The sequence below is a fragment of the Cariama cristata genome, unplaced genomic scaffold (assembly GCF_000690535.1).
Source record: "Cariama cristata isolate BGI_N322 unplaced genomic scaffold, ASM69053v1 scaffold7010, whole genome shotgun sequence".
NCBI classification, from domain to species: Eukaryota; Metazoa; Chordata; class Aves; order Cariamiformes; family Cariamidae; genus Cariama; species Cariama cristata.
In genome coordinates, this window is record NW_009596340.1 from 79000 (window position 1) to 93400 (window position 14401).

General features: G+C 41.8%; 1 protein-coding gene across 1 annotated transcript in view; it reads right to left on the reverse strand.

The window, feature by feature from the left end:
• The window catches only part of NDUFA10 (NADH dehydrogenase (ubiquinone) 1 alpha subcomplex, 10, 42kDa), a 43130-nt gene extending 29713 nt beyond the window's left edge, over positions 1-13417 (reverse strand). The window contains exons 1-6 of the mRNA XM_009705620.1: positions 13252-13417; positions 12418-12633; positions 11520-11606; positions 7946-8067; positions 5264-5343; positions 1521-1575 (exon numbers count right to left, since the gene is read on the reverse strand). Coding sequence (XP_009703922.1) covers positions 1521-1575; positions 5264-5343; positions 7946-8067; positions 11520-11606; positions 12418-12633; positions 13252-13366 — 675 coding nt within the window. The 5' untranslated portion in view covers positions 13367-13417. The remainder of the gene's footprint in view (positions 1-1520; positions 1576-5263; positions 5344-7945; positions 8068-11519; positions 11607-12417; positions 12634-13251) is intronic.
• Positions 13418-14401: the final 984 nt, after the last annotated feature.

The window sequence follows — 14401 nt, forward strand, 5'->3', positions numbered from 1 at the left end:
CATACGTAGTGCAGGTGGGCGGACAGGTGCTGGTATACCAAAATGAGTGTTGCTATCCTTTTGCATTTGATTTGGGAAAGCCTGTTATGCTTCACCGCAAAGAGTAAGTTTTCCGGCTTAAACAAAGCAGTCACCCTGACACTTCTCTTCCCACCTGGTTTAGGAATTATTCACATATTGCTGTGTAAAGGTCTGGACCCATTTCCTAAAGCAAAAAGCAATATAACCAGCCTTGTATTTCTTTTCCCCTCTAACAGAAGAAAGGAGAGCATTAAGTGGATTCTAGAAGGATTATCAGAGCTTTCAAACAAGAAGCACAGAGGATGAAAATATTAAAATCAGCAAGACACATCTGAAAAGATATTTTTAGTGCAGCTGAGATTCTTATTGCTACAACAGAATTCAAGTGAGCTTTGAGGGATTCACCACGTAACCTTCATCCCTAGAACTGAAATGAGCCCACTACAAACCCGTCCAGAATTACAAAAAGCTTGTTACTCTTTCCGGCAGGGGAGAGCAGCTACAGAGAAAAGTTAACAATGGGGAAGCAAAAGGCTTCTGTTATCCCACTAGTAACCCTCCACGAGCAAGAATGTTTGCTGAAATAAGGCAAATATATTACACCTACTCCAAAAAATAACACAGTTGAGTAGGAGGAAGCAGTGATCTCATGTTAATCCTGTCAGATAAGAGATTGCTTATTTCTAGAAATGAGAAGGCAATTTATCTACCTTGGTCCAGGGCTAACATGTCTGGTAAAATCATCTGGAGAAAAAACTGCAGTTTAGATACCACGTGCTAGCTCATACAGATGAATAACCCAGGGTTACAAAGTTTATAACAGCTTTGGTTATCCAGCTCTTTGCTATGATAATAATGACTAGCTTTTAGAAAACAACAGCTATTTTATCACATAGGAACCTGTGCACCAACCTGGATCATAGGAAGCAGCACAATGGCAAAAGCCAGCAGAGGCAGACCTGGTAGCCAAAGTCTCAGCTGAACACTGGGAGTAACTTACCTCTTGGTTAATGGTTGATTAGTTCCCAAACTGAGCTATGCAGAGCCTTGCCCATCCCACCAGCCACTTCAAACAGGGATGCTGACTGAACAACCAAACACTGCACAGCCCAGCAGGGACTCAGGAAATGCTGTTTCCACTTCCCTCACAGGATTTGCTTGGAAAAACAAACTAAATTTGCAAATACCCAGCATAAGTTACACCAGACAAAAGACATTACAAAAATTATTAGTGATTATCATGGGGCCTAGAGGGGGGTTTGCTTGTCAGACAGCCAGGTGTCTTGGCAAAAGGGATGGGGAATGAAATTTCCACTCTCCTGACAAAGCGATACTCGCCCATCGAAATATTCTAGTACGGACTCAGCCCAGATCTTCACCATAGCAACACTAAATGCATTAAGTAGTTAACTAAGTTTGTAATCTAGGACAACATGTTCTCTTTACACTTCAGTCTTGGAAGTTTAAAAAAAAAATCCATATATGCAGCAAACTCTTACCTTCTCCACATCCTCTGCCTCAGCTGCTGTGTACTGCAGAACTTCACTGGTCTCGCTGCAAAGAGGAAAAAAACCAAAAATTAGTTCCCCTGATACAGCTGCTCTACCCATCCTCTCCCTCCTGCTCCAAAATGAAGCAGAAATGAAGCTGAAAGGTATAAACAAAGAACTAGAATCATTACAGTTTTTTAGAATGCTTACATTTAGTTCTTGCAACAGAATTCCTATTAGACCTGTAAGTTGCCTCTTTCCTGGTGGAAAATTGTTTTTGAAAGACAAATGGGCTGTGCTATCTACATAATTTCAGTTTAAAAAAAAAAATCCCACCTATGAATTTGTTTCCATTTCACTAATGTGGATACTTGCCCCAATTACCACTGCCCTATCTATTTGAAGCCAAGTGAAATTTTCAACCAGCCTAACCGAAAACTTCAGCAGACCTTCCTTTTCACTAGTACCCTAATAACTGTGGATAATTTTTAAGAGAAGAATACATTCATTCATCATTATTTACTAAGACTGAGCTAACTAAACCAATACAAACACAAGCAGCAGGATCTGTAAGTGTAAAAATATTTAAAACAGGTAATAGCTTCCTGATTACAAGATTGTTTTCTTATTCATACAGCAGCCTTCATAGAAAAGTCACTTGCAGAGCAGGGCACGATAAGAGTTCCTATATGAACATGTTTCACTACTACGTACACACAGCTGCCTTCAGTAAACAGTTGTTCCCAAACCTGCTCCAGTTGCCCTGGAAGACCTTTCCTTCAGCTAACAAAAACTTAGAGAAAATAAAATGGATGTCCAACATCCACAGTATATCAAACACACAGCAAAGCTGAAGAGCACAGAGAAGAATTTGCAGACTTTTTGCTTAGCACAACTACTTCCAAGTTTAATCAGGATTAAGGCTGGCAATCTAAGTTGCTCTAAGTAGTCACATTATCAAAATAACTGGTAACTGCAGCAGTCCAAGCTACTTCTTGGTCTGCATTAACATTGGTCAGTCAAAACAGCACTGGTGAAAAAGTTTATTTATAAAACGCCTTTAATTCCTACAAACCCCCAAGCCCTTACAGTCAACAATTCAACTGGTGCTCTTAGTAGAGGAACTACTTTAAGTTTGTTCCTAACTTGAGAACAAAGCAGAAAGCCTCACACAACTCTTCCGTCACAGAAATAAACGGTCTCCTTTCAAAGGGAGCTGCGACTGTCTGTAATCAAAAGGAGAGGTCAGACTTCACCAGAGTCTTATAATGGCAATTGCATTAAGAATGCAGATCAAATCACTTGATCCTTTGTAGATTATTAGGGCTTTCATTAAGAGAAAACAGCTGCTCAGTGGAAGCAGTACTGGCTATGAAAGAGAACAATAGCAATCGTAGGGCTTTGGTCCAGGAAAAGAAAAATCAAAGGAAAAACAAAAGCTGTCTGTTCAAAATCCCGAGGTAGTACCTGCCACAGCACCAGGCTCACAAATCACTATCAAAAGAAACACTAAAAGATGTTCATAAGCACATCAGACTAAAAAGGAAGCACCAATTTTAAGATAGCCAAATATCCCCTATAAAACACACCACTTCAAGCAGCATCAAGTTGCTCCATTCAAATGGAATAAAATAACAAGAAATTCTGCTAAGAAACCAGACTATTTTCCTGCTGCATTTCAAGCAAAGCAAGAGAATAAGCAAACATAAGCTGGAACACGGAAAGTATGCAGACATTTGTTCAACGGTCTACAACAACTCTTTTTAGCCTGTTTGAACCAGATTTTGGTCATCCTCATGAGTTAGGGAATCAAATACTTCTTAGTCTGCCCAGAGACTAACAGCCAGGCATGAATATAGCTCACTGCATCACTCTAAGCCAGCAAACAAAGAGTTAAAGACAGCTGAAGCGTCTGTATATTTATCCAATATACAAGCCATCAGTGAGGTCCAGAGATGCACAAAGCTGAAGTTTCACACATTCACAACTCCCCCACATCAAGGGGATGGAGACATCCTTCTTCAGACCCAAGCACAAAGATTGATCTGACAAGCTATTGTAAGCCCATCCACTGATGAGGATGCCAACCAGAGGGTGTTTGCTTAACAAGGGTACTGACCATGTACAGACAAAGGGGAAAAGAGTTGAAATCACAGCAGGACCAGGTCTAGGATTTAGCCTCACTAAACACCACGGTATATTTCTGAGGCTCGATTTGATCCAAAGAACAAGCAGTATTTTTCTCCTCGCCAGTAAATTCAAAACAGTTCTGCCCTCAGGGGGGATGACAATCCCAAGGCTTCCCGCTCTCCCTCTCCATCCTCAGCCCCCATCACTCCCTCCTGAGAGGTTAGCGGCCAGCACACGGCTGTGTGGGACGCACTGGGAGGCAGCTGACCGTACACTGCACCAACAACTTCTGCCCTGTACGAATGACAAGCTCAATATGAAGTTATTTAGTTCAGTTGCTGACAGTCCAATTACACCGATTTACCCTGGGAGGTGGAGCGAGGAAGCAAGGGGAAACAAGTAGGCTACACTACACCTGAAGATCTACTTTGACTTAAACATAACTCAATCAGCTTCACGCACACACTGAACCTTGCATGATTACAGACTGTTTTGATGTAGAGTAGGCCTGGCTCTGATCTTTTAAGTTTCCCTTTCAGAAAGCTATTTGTTTATGAGGGACCAGGACTGCTTACGTTCATGTGTTTTCAGATTTTTAGGACAATTTGATTTTTGTTAGAGCTCTTTTATAAGAATTGGGATAGCTGGCAAACTATAATAGTCTCATCTCAAGTTTACAGTGCACACATTCTTGCTTCCCCGCTACAGAAAGCCAGAGGAGCCCAGATAAGAACACCTTTAGTCTCCCAGAGCAGGTAGCAGTGCCATCTTTATGAGTCCATCAAACCCTTTTCAAATGCTGAAGGCTACCAGGTATAAGCCTCATGAGGTGGAGAAACAGAACTAGAAAAGGGAACAGTCCCTTACATGAAAGCCCTTCTCTCCCTCCCTATCAAGATTAAGAAACTCACTAAAGCTACAACAACTAAAAGGACTTTTTAGGAGAGGAAAAAAATTCCAAACTCTCCAAAAAGGCCTGAGAAAAGCTTATATTGTATCACACTGCCCTCAGGTCATGCAAACACAAACCCACAGCTATAGCTATGGCACTTTGGACACCGCTCCAAGAAAGTCGCGCAACCACTGTTGCAAGCTAACAGAAAGAGAAGTAAAGGTGTCGATGCCAACACCATACAAAAGGATACTGTCAGAAACAGAGACAGAATTTGTTTTTGCAGAGCAAACAGACCAGATTCCTGGATTTGCTCCTGAAGTGCTCTTTTAACTATGAACAAGTTTATGCTTCCTTGTATCTGACTCCATGACAGCAAAGTTCCAATGCCCCAAGACAGCAGGATAAAAAAAAAATCATACTGCAGACCAGCGCTCATTAGCTTTGCCACATATTAGGTAGGTCAATGAAATCTCATGACTTTACTATTGTACAACACTTCCCCCACTCTGAATGTCTTCAGTGTCAAAAAACATTGCTTTATAAAGCTCACACCTACAAAGACTTCATTTTTAATCTTCCATTGTAACACCAGCATCAGGTTTCTCAGATGCCAGAGGTAACTACACACAAGTACATGTAGTTGTTATGCCATGAATGCAGAGATTTTAGGATTCACACGCAATTTTTACTCAAAGATTTAACAGATAAAACATTTTGGTTTGCTAACCTGATCTCTGGTAAGAAGGTTTTCTTGTAAGCATCCTCAATGTTCTGGAGATACAAAGGAGACACCTTCTTCTCATATGGCTAAAACCAAACAGAAAACAATGTTGTGAAATGAGTTTTCTTTCTTTTCCCACCACTACAGACTCCAGCCTAAGCAGAAGGCGCTGCAACACCATCTGCCAAGAGCCCACTCTTGTATCAGCAGTCAAACATCCAATTTAACCACATACAGATTAATGAAAGTTTCAAGAATTAAGACATTTGGAGTGTTTAGAATTTCTTACATGGCATTATGTACCTACAGTACCCCAAGGAACAAGTCAGGTTGCATTAATATTATGCCCATAGTTTTAATGATTAGCCATATGAGTAAGATTATTCTGATACGCTAGTGAATCTAGAAAGGGAAAGGTAGGTTCAACAGAAGAGTGTAAAAGTCTAAGATATTCTTCTAATTTATTTCAGTTTGTTAAAGGAATCGCCTCATTTTCCCTGAGTTCACATAAACTAAGAGAACAAAACATCAAAAAGATTAGCTTTCCAAGGACCAATCCATCCTAGCTACCTGCACATTCAAGAAAGCTAGATATAATCATCCAGAAAATAGAAGATTGGCTGAGTCTACCTTTTCAACAAGAGGGCCAAACTGTGTCCATTTCCACAGTTTCAGGCAAGTGCATGGGCAACCATCCACTCCAACCACTCACTCCAAAATCTTTCTTTGAAATTTCATGGATATCATACCTGCTGCTAACAGTTCTTCTTCCACACGGTGTACTTTAATTCCACATTTGCAAAATGCCAGGAACTTCTCTAATCTACCATGTGTTCCTTCAGTTCAATCCAAAAAATTAAAGAACATTTCCTGCTTGAAATGCTCATCCAAGATGCCCACTATGTTGGAAGAATCTGCGTGTCTGCTTGTTGGGCCCACTGGAGGGCTTTTCTTTCTCCAGTGCCCCACAATAACAGCACGCTGAGTACTAATCAAACACTCCATCCGCCAAGAAGGCGGAATTCCCAAAAATACCATCCCCAAAAAAGCATTAGTGTTCAGCAGTGCCGCTGACTCAAAAAGTTATAAGCTACACCAGCAATTTCTAGCTAAAGGTCTCAAAAATGCCACCGACCTTTATGCTCACAAGGGCAAAGAACTCACAGGTTCACACAATACATTAAGAAGTTTCCAGTTCTGTCACTGAAGCTGCTAAAAAAAAAAGAAGCTACGGTTTTCCCATACAACAGTATCTTGCTCATTAAAGCGCAGAGGCACATTCAGTCATGGCCTAAACTGCTGGAGGGCAGAAGGGGAGAGTCACTCGACCAGCAAACTAAGCAACTCAGGCCATGTAGATCACGAAGCAGCAAGGGCAGCCTTCCATTTACGGCTTTGAAGCCACTTCCCTTCAGCAATCATCAGCCTCCCTCTTAAATGAGCAGGAAACTGCAAAACAAAATGCTACCAGCTCACCCTACCAAACTAACATACACACACATGCTTCAAGAGAAGCAGGCATCACTAGCATTTAAGAGACTTGAGAATTTTTTCTAATAAATCAAAGTTTTCTTTTAATCTATCAGGCTTTCCACAGTTAAATACTTCACTTGACTAAATTTCCCCTAGCCTTTGAACAAGGTACAAGGTAAACACTTAATTCTCATAACACATCTAAGAATCATTACAACCACATGTCCAAATATCACAGAAGGGGGAAGAAAAAACCCAAACCAAAAACCTTTAGATTAGTCATTAGCCAAAAGTACCCTACAGCTTTTCTGATCCAAGACTATTTCAATAACCCAGTAATCCAACATGCTGATATAACGAGAGGTCATTCGAAGACAATGCTACAGAACTAAGTAAATTTTCTTTTTAACAGCAGTCTCCAGCCAATACCATGACTCAAAAAAAAAAGACATCTTGCAGAGAAATTATGCTGCCTTCAAAGGGTTTTGAGAGCAAAAGTGAGAATGTCCCACAACTGTTAAAGATGAGCAATAGTTTAAAGGTACATATCATGACCTCAGACCACACTGAAGTTGCACCAGTGACAAGAAGCAACTTCTTTCTTATCAACTTCATAACAGATTAGCCAGAAAGCACCCTGGATTTTACATCTCATGGAACACTTACACAAAATTAGTTTGAAGTTTAAAATTGGTGGTTTCACTGTGTTAACACAAAAGCACCAAGCAGTAATTTTCTTAATTTCAGAAAGCTGACTGAACTTGTTGATCACAAGTGACCCACACACTAACGTCAACACAGGTCTGAAAAAGTCATCAACGGGGGAAGCTGGAGACAGGGGCCACAGGTCAGGCTTCTGGCACTCAGGAAGTACAGATAACCTTGGAGTATACTGCAAGAAGCGTATTATTTGGACATGACACCTGAAATGGCAGCTACAAAGGCTGTTTTTTAAGAGCAGGTGAATTTTATAGAACTACTCACTATAGAAATGACAGCATATTGACACACCCAAAAAAAGTTGATTTTTGCTTTTTTTTAGAGCACAGATACCAGAATACCCACCACACATCATGAACACACAATTCTTACACCTAAGAGGATGAAATGCTTTTCAGAAGCAGAATTCCATAGCAAATCTCACAGGACTCACGCATGAGGGTGCGATTACAACAGACATTAACAGGCAGTAACAGCCACACGAGATAAAATTACCTCGCCTTTCTCTTGAATCCTCTTCTGCACCTCTGGGACGGGTACATCTATATAAATGACCAAGTGAGGTGGCAGGAATTCACAAATGCTGATCTCTTTGATCTCCTTGTAGTGATCGAGACCTGTATACAAAACAAAACCAAACACACTGGAGAGCTAAAGGCGCCCAGCTGAACACATGCACAATGAGGACAAGTGCAATAGGAACAGCATTAAAATTATAACCTATCAGGTGATGAATCCGCAATCATTTCCCGAGTGCTTTTTCCTGCATTTGCTAAACACGTTCTATCTGCAAATAAATCACATCCCCCGCCTTTGTATTTGTAGTCTCCTTTTCTTGGCTGTTACAGTAAGTTTAGGGTAGGTGTTTCCTCAAATAGGAATCAGGAAGTTTTCAGAACAAATGATCTTCCAGAAACAGGAAGTAAACCGCAATTAAAGTAAAGAGCTACATGCACCGAGATACAAGAATCTAACATCAGTTATATCAAAGAGGGCCTTTATTTCTGACTTAAGTTACAAGAAACCTACGTTTTTTCCTCCATCATTTAGATACAGCATCTCAAAACATCAGGGACCAGCTGCAGCACTCAGGTCACCTGAGGTGGCCACCAGCTGGGGCTACCTTCTGCCACAGCCTCATACATGAAATAAATGGCCCCGTCCTACCACAAAGATGATAGTCTGGCAAAGGTGGTAACGGAAAGCCACATGCTTCAAGAAGACTTTGGAAGAAGTACTCTATTGCCCGCCATGGGGAGAAGCACAATGATCAGGCAGGTATTTGCCTTGCCCTCCAATGCATAAATAAAATGACACTGAGTTAAAGCAAATATTTTAAGAGGTCACCAACTCAGCAGTGTCCCTCTTCACCTGTATCGGAGGTGTATCTCAACAGCTCTGTAGTCTACATGAGCAACAGCAGATCTTCTCTCCAAAAACATGACAACCACACTCCACTTTGGAGGACAAGACTGTAGGTAGGACCTCACCTTCCCATACAGAAAAACCTGAGAGGAGTTGGTTGGGTCTGTGTAATTGGGTTCTTCCATCACATCGACAACCTAAAGCATTTCTGGGGTAATCGTTGGTGACTAGGAAGCCATGCAGGTTCAGGGGAAGCATCTACTCAAATTTAAGTGGCATGAATAGCATAGGCTCCATTAAACCTAGCTCAAGTGCAAGCTTTCCTCAATAAGGCTCACCGGCTCAGCTAGAAACATAGCACCAGGCTTTCAAATTCAAATAGTTCGTGAAAAATTTAAAGCCCACTATGTTTGGTACCACAGTAAGCAGCAGTACCTCTAATCAAGATGTTTGCTGTTTAAGGATTTCAGTACAATCCATTACTTCTTGTTGGAATTTTACATTAAATATAAATTGTGGGTTGCTGGGCTTTGTTTGCTTTACCAACACAGAGCATTAAGACACAGTTCATTACAACCAGCCCTGAATCTCATTCAGCAAGAAGTTGCAACTCACAGTAGGTATTAAAAAAACCAATATACATCTCCTAAACCTAAGCCAAATCAAGCAAGACATCGGAAACATGAGGCAGTCAACAATTATCTTTGCCTCAGGAATAGCCAAAATGCCAGATTTTCTAAGAACAAGGAGAAAAAGAATTTCAATAGCAATTTACTAAGGGGTCACCTGATGACTGGGTTCTACAGTTGTTTTCTGCAGACTTTCAAACTTTTGTTCAGCTGTAAGTTTGCATGTTTTTGCTGTGGCTGGTCTCCTACGTATGTCACGTAACTGCTCCATTCCTAGCCAAAGGATGGAGACTCCACATGCCTGCCCACAAGGCATCTGCACAGTTAACACTGCGCTGCTCAGGAGCTCAGCGCCCATAACTCCAAACCACTGAATCACTCAGGTTCGAAGGAACATCCACAGACCAGGTTCAACCACTCTGCTCAGAGCGAGGTCAACTACAGCAGGTGGCTCAGGACTGTGTCCCACAGTATCCACAGTATCTCCACGACAGAGATCCCACAGCCTCTCCAGGCAATTTGCTCCAGGGTTTGATTTCCTTCACAGTAAAAATCATTTTTTTCTTATAGGTGGAACTTCTTGTATTTTAATTTGTGCCCTTTGCCTTACTCATAAACACCATCAGGTATTTATACACATTCCCCTGAGCCTTCTTTTCTCCAGGCCAAAAAAAAAAATCAGAGCTCTCTCAGTCTCTCCTCATACACTGGATGCTCTAGCTTCTTAGTGACCTTTGTGGCCCTGTGCTACGCTTGCTCCAGTAAGTTCACATCATCTTTTTCACATCACCCAGAACTGGGCACAATAATCTGGACTTGGCGATCACCTGCCCTGACCTGCTGACAAGACTCTTCATGCAGCATCCTGGTGGCATTCTTTGCTGCAAAGGCACGTCACTGGTTTGCATTCAACTCGGTATACATCAGGATCCCCATGTCCTCCTCTGCCTAATTTTCTAGACAGTCGGCTCCCAGCATAGATGAGTGCCTGCAGTTATTCCTTCCCAGGTGCAGGACTTTGCATTCCCTTTTGTAGACCTTCATGAGGTTACCATCCAACCATTTCTCCAGCCTGTCCAGGTTCCTCTGAGTAGCACCAAAAACATGGTGTATCAACCGTTCCGCTCCCAATTTTGCAACACGTGCAAATCTGCTGAGGCTGCACTCTGTCCTGTCATGTACATTTTAAAAACAGTTTAAGTCTGGTTCAGCCCCAGTATCCTCCCCTGGAAACACTACTGGTTATTGGCCTCCAGCTGGACTTTGCATTGCTGATCACAACCCTTTGAGTTGCTTTTCAATCCGCAGCCCACCTGTCTAATCCGTACTTCATCAGTTTGTCAATGAGGAGGTTATGAGAGACAGCACCAAAAGTCTTGCTTAAGACAAACAATAGCCATTGCTCTCCACCCATCCACTGAGTTAGCCTTCTATGAGGAGCTGACTATCAGGTCTTTAAGCGTGTTTTCTTTTTCAGAAAACTATGATGACTATTACCCATCATCTTCACACCTTCATATGTTTAGACATGGCTTCCAGGAGGAAGCACTTTCCTGCAGATTAAGCTGAGGCTGACTCGTCTGTAGCTTCCTGCATCCTCCTCCCTGTCCTTCTTGAAGATCATGGCAACAGTTGTGTTCTTTGAGATTCAAAAGGAAGCTGGCCATTTAAAGCAAGTAGGCCAAACTCTGTTGACCCATTATTTACCTCCCACCTAATACTGCTAGATCACGGTCTGCCTGAAGGACCTCTAGTCTTCATCAGCATGCTCACCCACATTTCGGGGAACTACTTCCAGGAGTCTCCGGCTGACAGAACACAAGCAATACACAGAATATGTGTTCTTTAATATATAAGCAGAACAAAAGCCTTGAAGAAAAACTGGAAGTCTCACAGCTTGAGGTTGGTCCTTGACGCATGGAACAGCAAGGTGCTAAGCACCTTATGAACAAATCTGAATATTTAAAGGAGTCCATCTTCCAAGCAGGCATTTTTGTTTCTGTTTTAAAAACTAAACTACCACACTTCTGACAGATTATGCCAAAATAACTTCCTTTTGCATGCAAGTAACTTACATCGCTTGTGGATATAGCCTTGTTTAAACATTGCATCCAGAAACACAAAGTCGCTGTAGGGAGAGCGCTCCATCACCACACCTTGTCCTGCAATTGAAAGTTGGTTCCAGTCAGCAAGGCTCAAAGAGACTGTAGGCAGCAACATTTAAAACTAAAGACAGTACTGCTCTTACGGTCAATTTTCTGAATGCTTTTCTAGAAATTTTAAATAAAACAAGAGCAAGGTTTTGGCTTGCACAAATATACTGGATACATATGCTGAACATGCCTGTCTCACATTCTGCTACTATGCCTATCACTACAGTAGCTAAGTGCTACTATATTTAAGAAGCACATTTACATATGTGGCTGAAACTTTCTGGCATTCACATCTTTTCATCTTTTTTGGACAACGCTTATTAAAGCACAAGCAACAGGCAAATCAGTGTTGGAATAGGAAATCTTTTCTCACCAGAAGACATTCAAACTATAATGATACCACCACAAAACAGTATTTAAAGAAGTCAAAAAGACTGAACAAAAGACACTATCAGGAACTAAGTCAAGGGAGAGTTTTAGAAAGGCTGTACAACTCACAGCTATCTTGGTATGTTTAAAATGTCTTTGAAAATAATCATCAGGGATTGTGAAATTAAAACTAATGGCGTTGGTAACTGGTACGTATTTCCTTTGCTAGAAAGGATATAAGATACTGTTCTAACAGAAAATGTGGAAGGTAGTTTTCTAAATAGGTTGTTAACCTATACTCACTAAGGGGGGAAAAAGATAAAAAGCTTAACAATACAAGAGCCTTTCATTTTAAAATGGAGATACTAGGAAAGCACTTCAGAACGGCTTACTCACAACTAATACTCAGAAGTTAATTTAGAAATGAAATCTGTTTACTGTGAAATCTAACCTGTGGTCAGCAGATGCTCCAACGCATCAGCATACTGTAAAACACGATTACCAAACACCCAGGCTTGCAGTCGGTAAGAGTGTCCATCAGGGCATTTCGGATCATTGTAAAACCTCTCTAGGTTACAGAAACCATTAAATTTCTCATGCAGCAGTGTTCCATCTCCTGTGATTCTGTCTATGTAATGGATGTCTGCTTCTGGGAAATATTTCATTCCTGACAAAAAAGAAACCCACAACAGAGCACCAATCAAAATAATAAGTTTTGTTCATTTGTAGTAAACATCTATTCAGCTCATTTAAACACATAGTTGTGCTTTGAACAACTCTTGAAAACAGCACATAAATCCATTGGTCAATCACATCAAAGGGCAGACAAACCCCAGTTTTAAGTATTGCCATCTTTCACCTCCCCAGTGAAAGCTGAGCTATCGTTCCAAGCACAATCTTTTTGCCACCAATCCTCTAATCACCTTGATGCTCTGCGTACACTCATGCAGAAAATCCTGCCTCTCAAGGTGCTCAGTGATGCTACCAGAGCTGGAGGCTCAGTGAGCAAACTGACTTTATTAGAACTGAGATTTCATTCACAACAAATCATACCTACACAAGGATCCCACAGATCTGACAAATGCCCCATCCTCATCTCAAGCCTCACCAACATTTTATTCTCCCCTTATTTATAAAGCCCTCCACACTAACTGTGGCATTGCCTAACTAATAATTTGCTAGCCAAGAATTGTTAGTTTGGTGAACTAACTTTCTTTACAGAAAAATCACAATTACACTGTTAAATTCTATTAACTATTAAAGAAATAGGTGAAATAAGATGTACCTAGTTTTTCTGCTACTTGTTGTGCAAGCTTGCCCTTCCCAGAAGATAAGTTTCCCTCCACTGTAAATATTTTGCTGTATTCAGTGAATTTTTTTGTAGTTCTGTCTCCCAACATATAAGCCAGCCAACCATACTGCAAATTCTGCTCAGAGCTGATATGAATTCTTGCCTGAAAGAAAACACAACAAGATTCACATACTTTCATTTTCTTAGCTGAACCAGGAATGCTCAAAGTGCAGGCCTTCTGCACACGCAGGAGGATACACACTCGCACATCTAATACAAAGAATGTTCATAAAATAAAATTAGCAGTGCCATTTCGACTTAGCAACTGAAGTGGTATTTCGGCTGAGAAGCTGCTTATGAAATGCAAGGCTGAGAAGACAGAAACCATGAAAAAATTTTCAGTGCGTTTAAAATTTGAAGCAAGACCAGTCTGCCAGAACTCCACTCCAAACCTACACAATGACTGAAACTTCCCAGAGTTACTGAAGGTCACAGACACATGATGTGCCCTGTGTTGCCAAGGCAGATCCTACAGTAGGCTTTTGCTTGCATTTTTCTTTGTTGTTGGGTAGATATTAAACCCTCTCCCAGTCTCTCAGGAGAGTTAAAGCTTCATTTCTGCACAACACAGCTCCTGGACAAAGGTGGAACGGAATATCCACCTGGCCTGTAAAGCTGAAGGCAGTACCTTACTGAGCCCTGCTCAGCAAAGCCAGCTGGTAAAAACTGAATAAGCCTTATTTTGAGCAATGTAACGACCTCACTTACACACACGAGATTTTATTTGTATTTAATATTCTTCTGCTTGCACCACCAATGATCGCATTCACAAGCTGAAGGTCACTGGGTCATCACACTCTGGCCTCCGGTATTCACCTGTGCCTCTACCTTAAGTCTCACCTCTCCAACACCCCTGCATTCGCCCACCGGGAGTGTCCCCTTTTGAGGAGCAGCCCAGCACCCCCCCGCCATCCCCAGCGCCCCTCGGAGACACAGTCTCCCCGTTAAGCACAGGAACGCTGCCAGGAGCGAGTAGAGGCCGGTTCGGCGGCCCAGCCCCGCTCCTAACGGGCGGGGAGAGAGCGCTACCACCACAGCGCGCCCCTCCGCCCCCGCAGCCCCGCGGGGAGGCCGGACCAGCCCG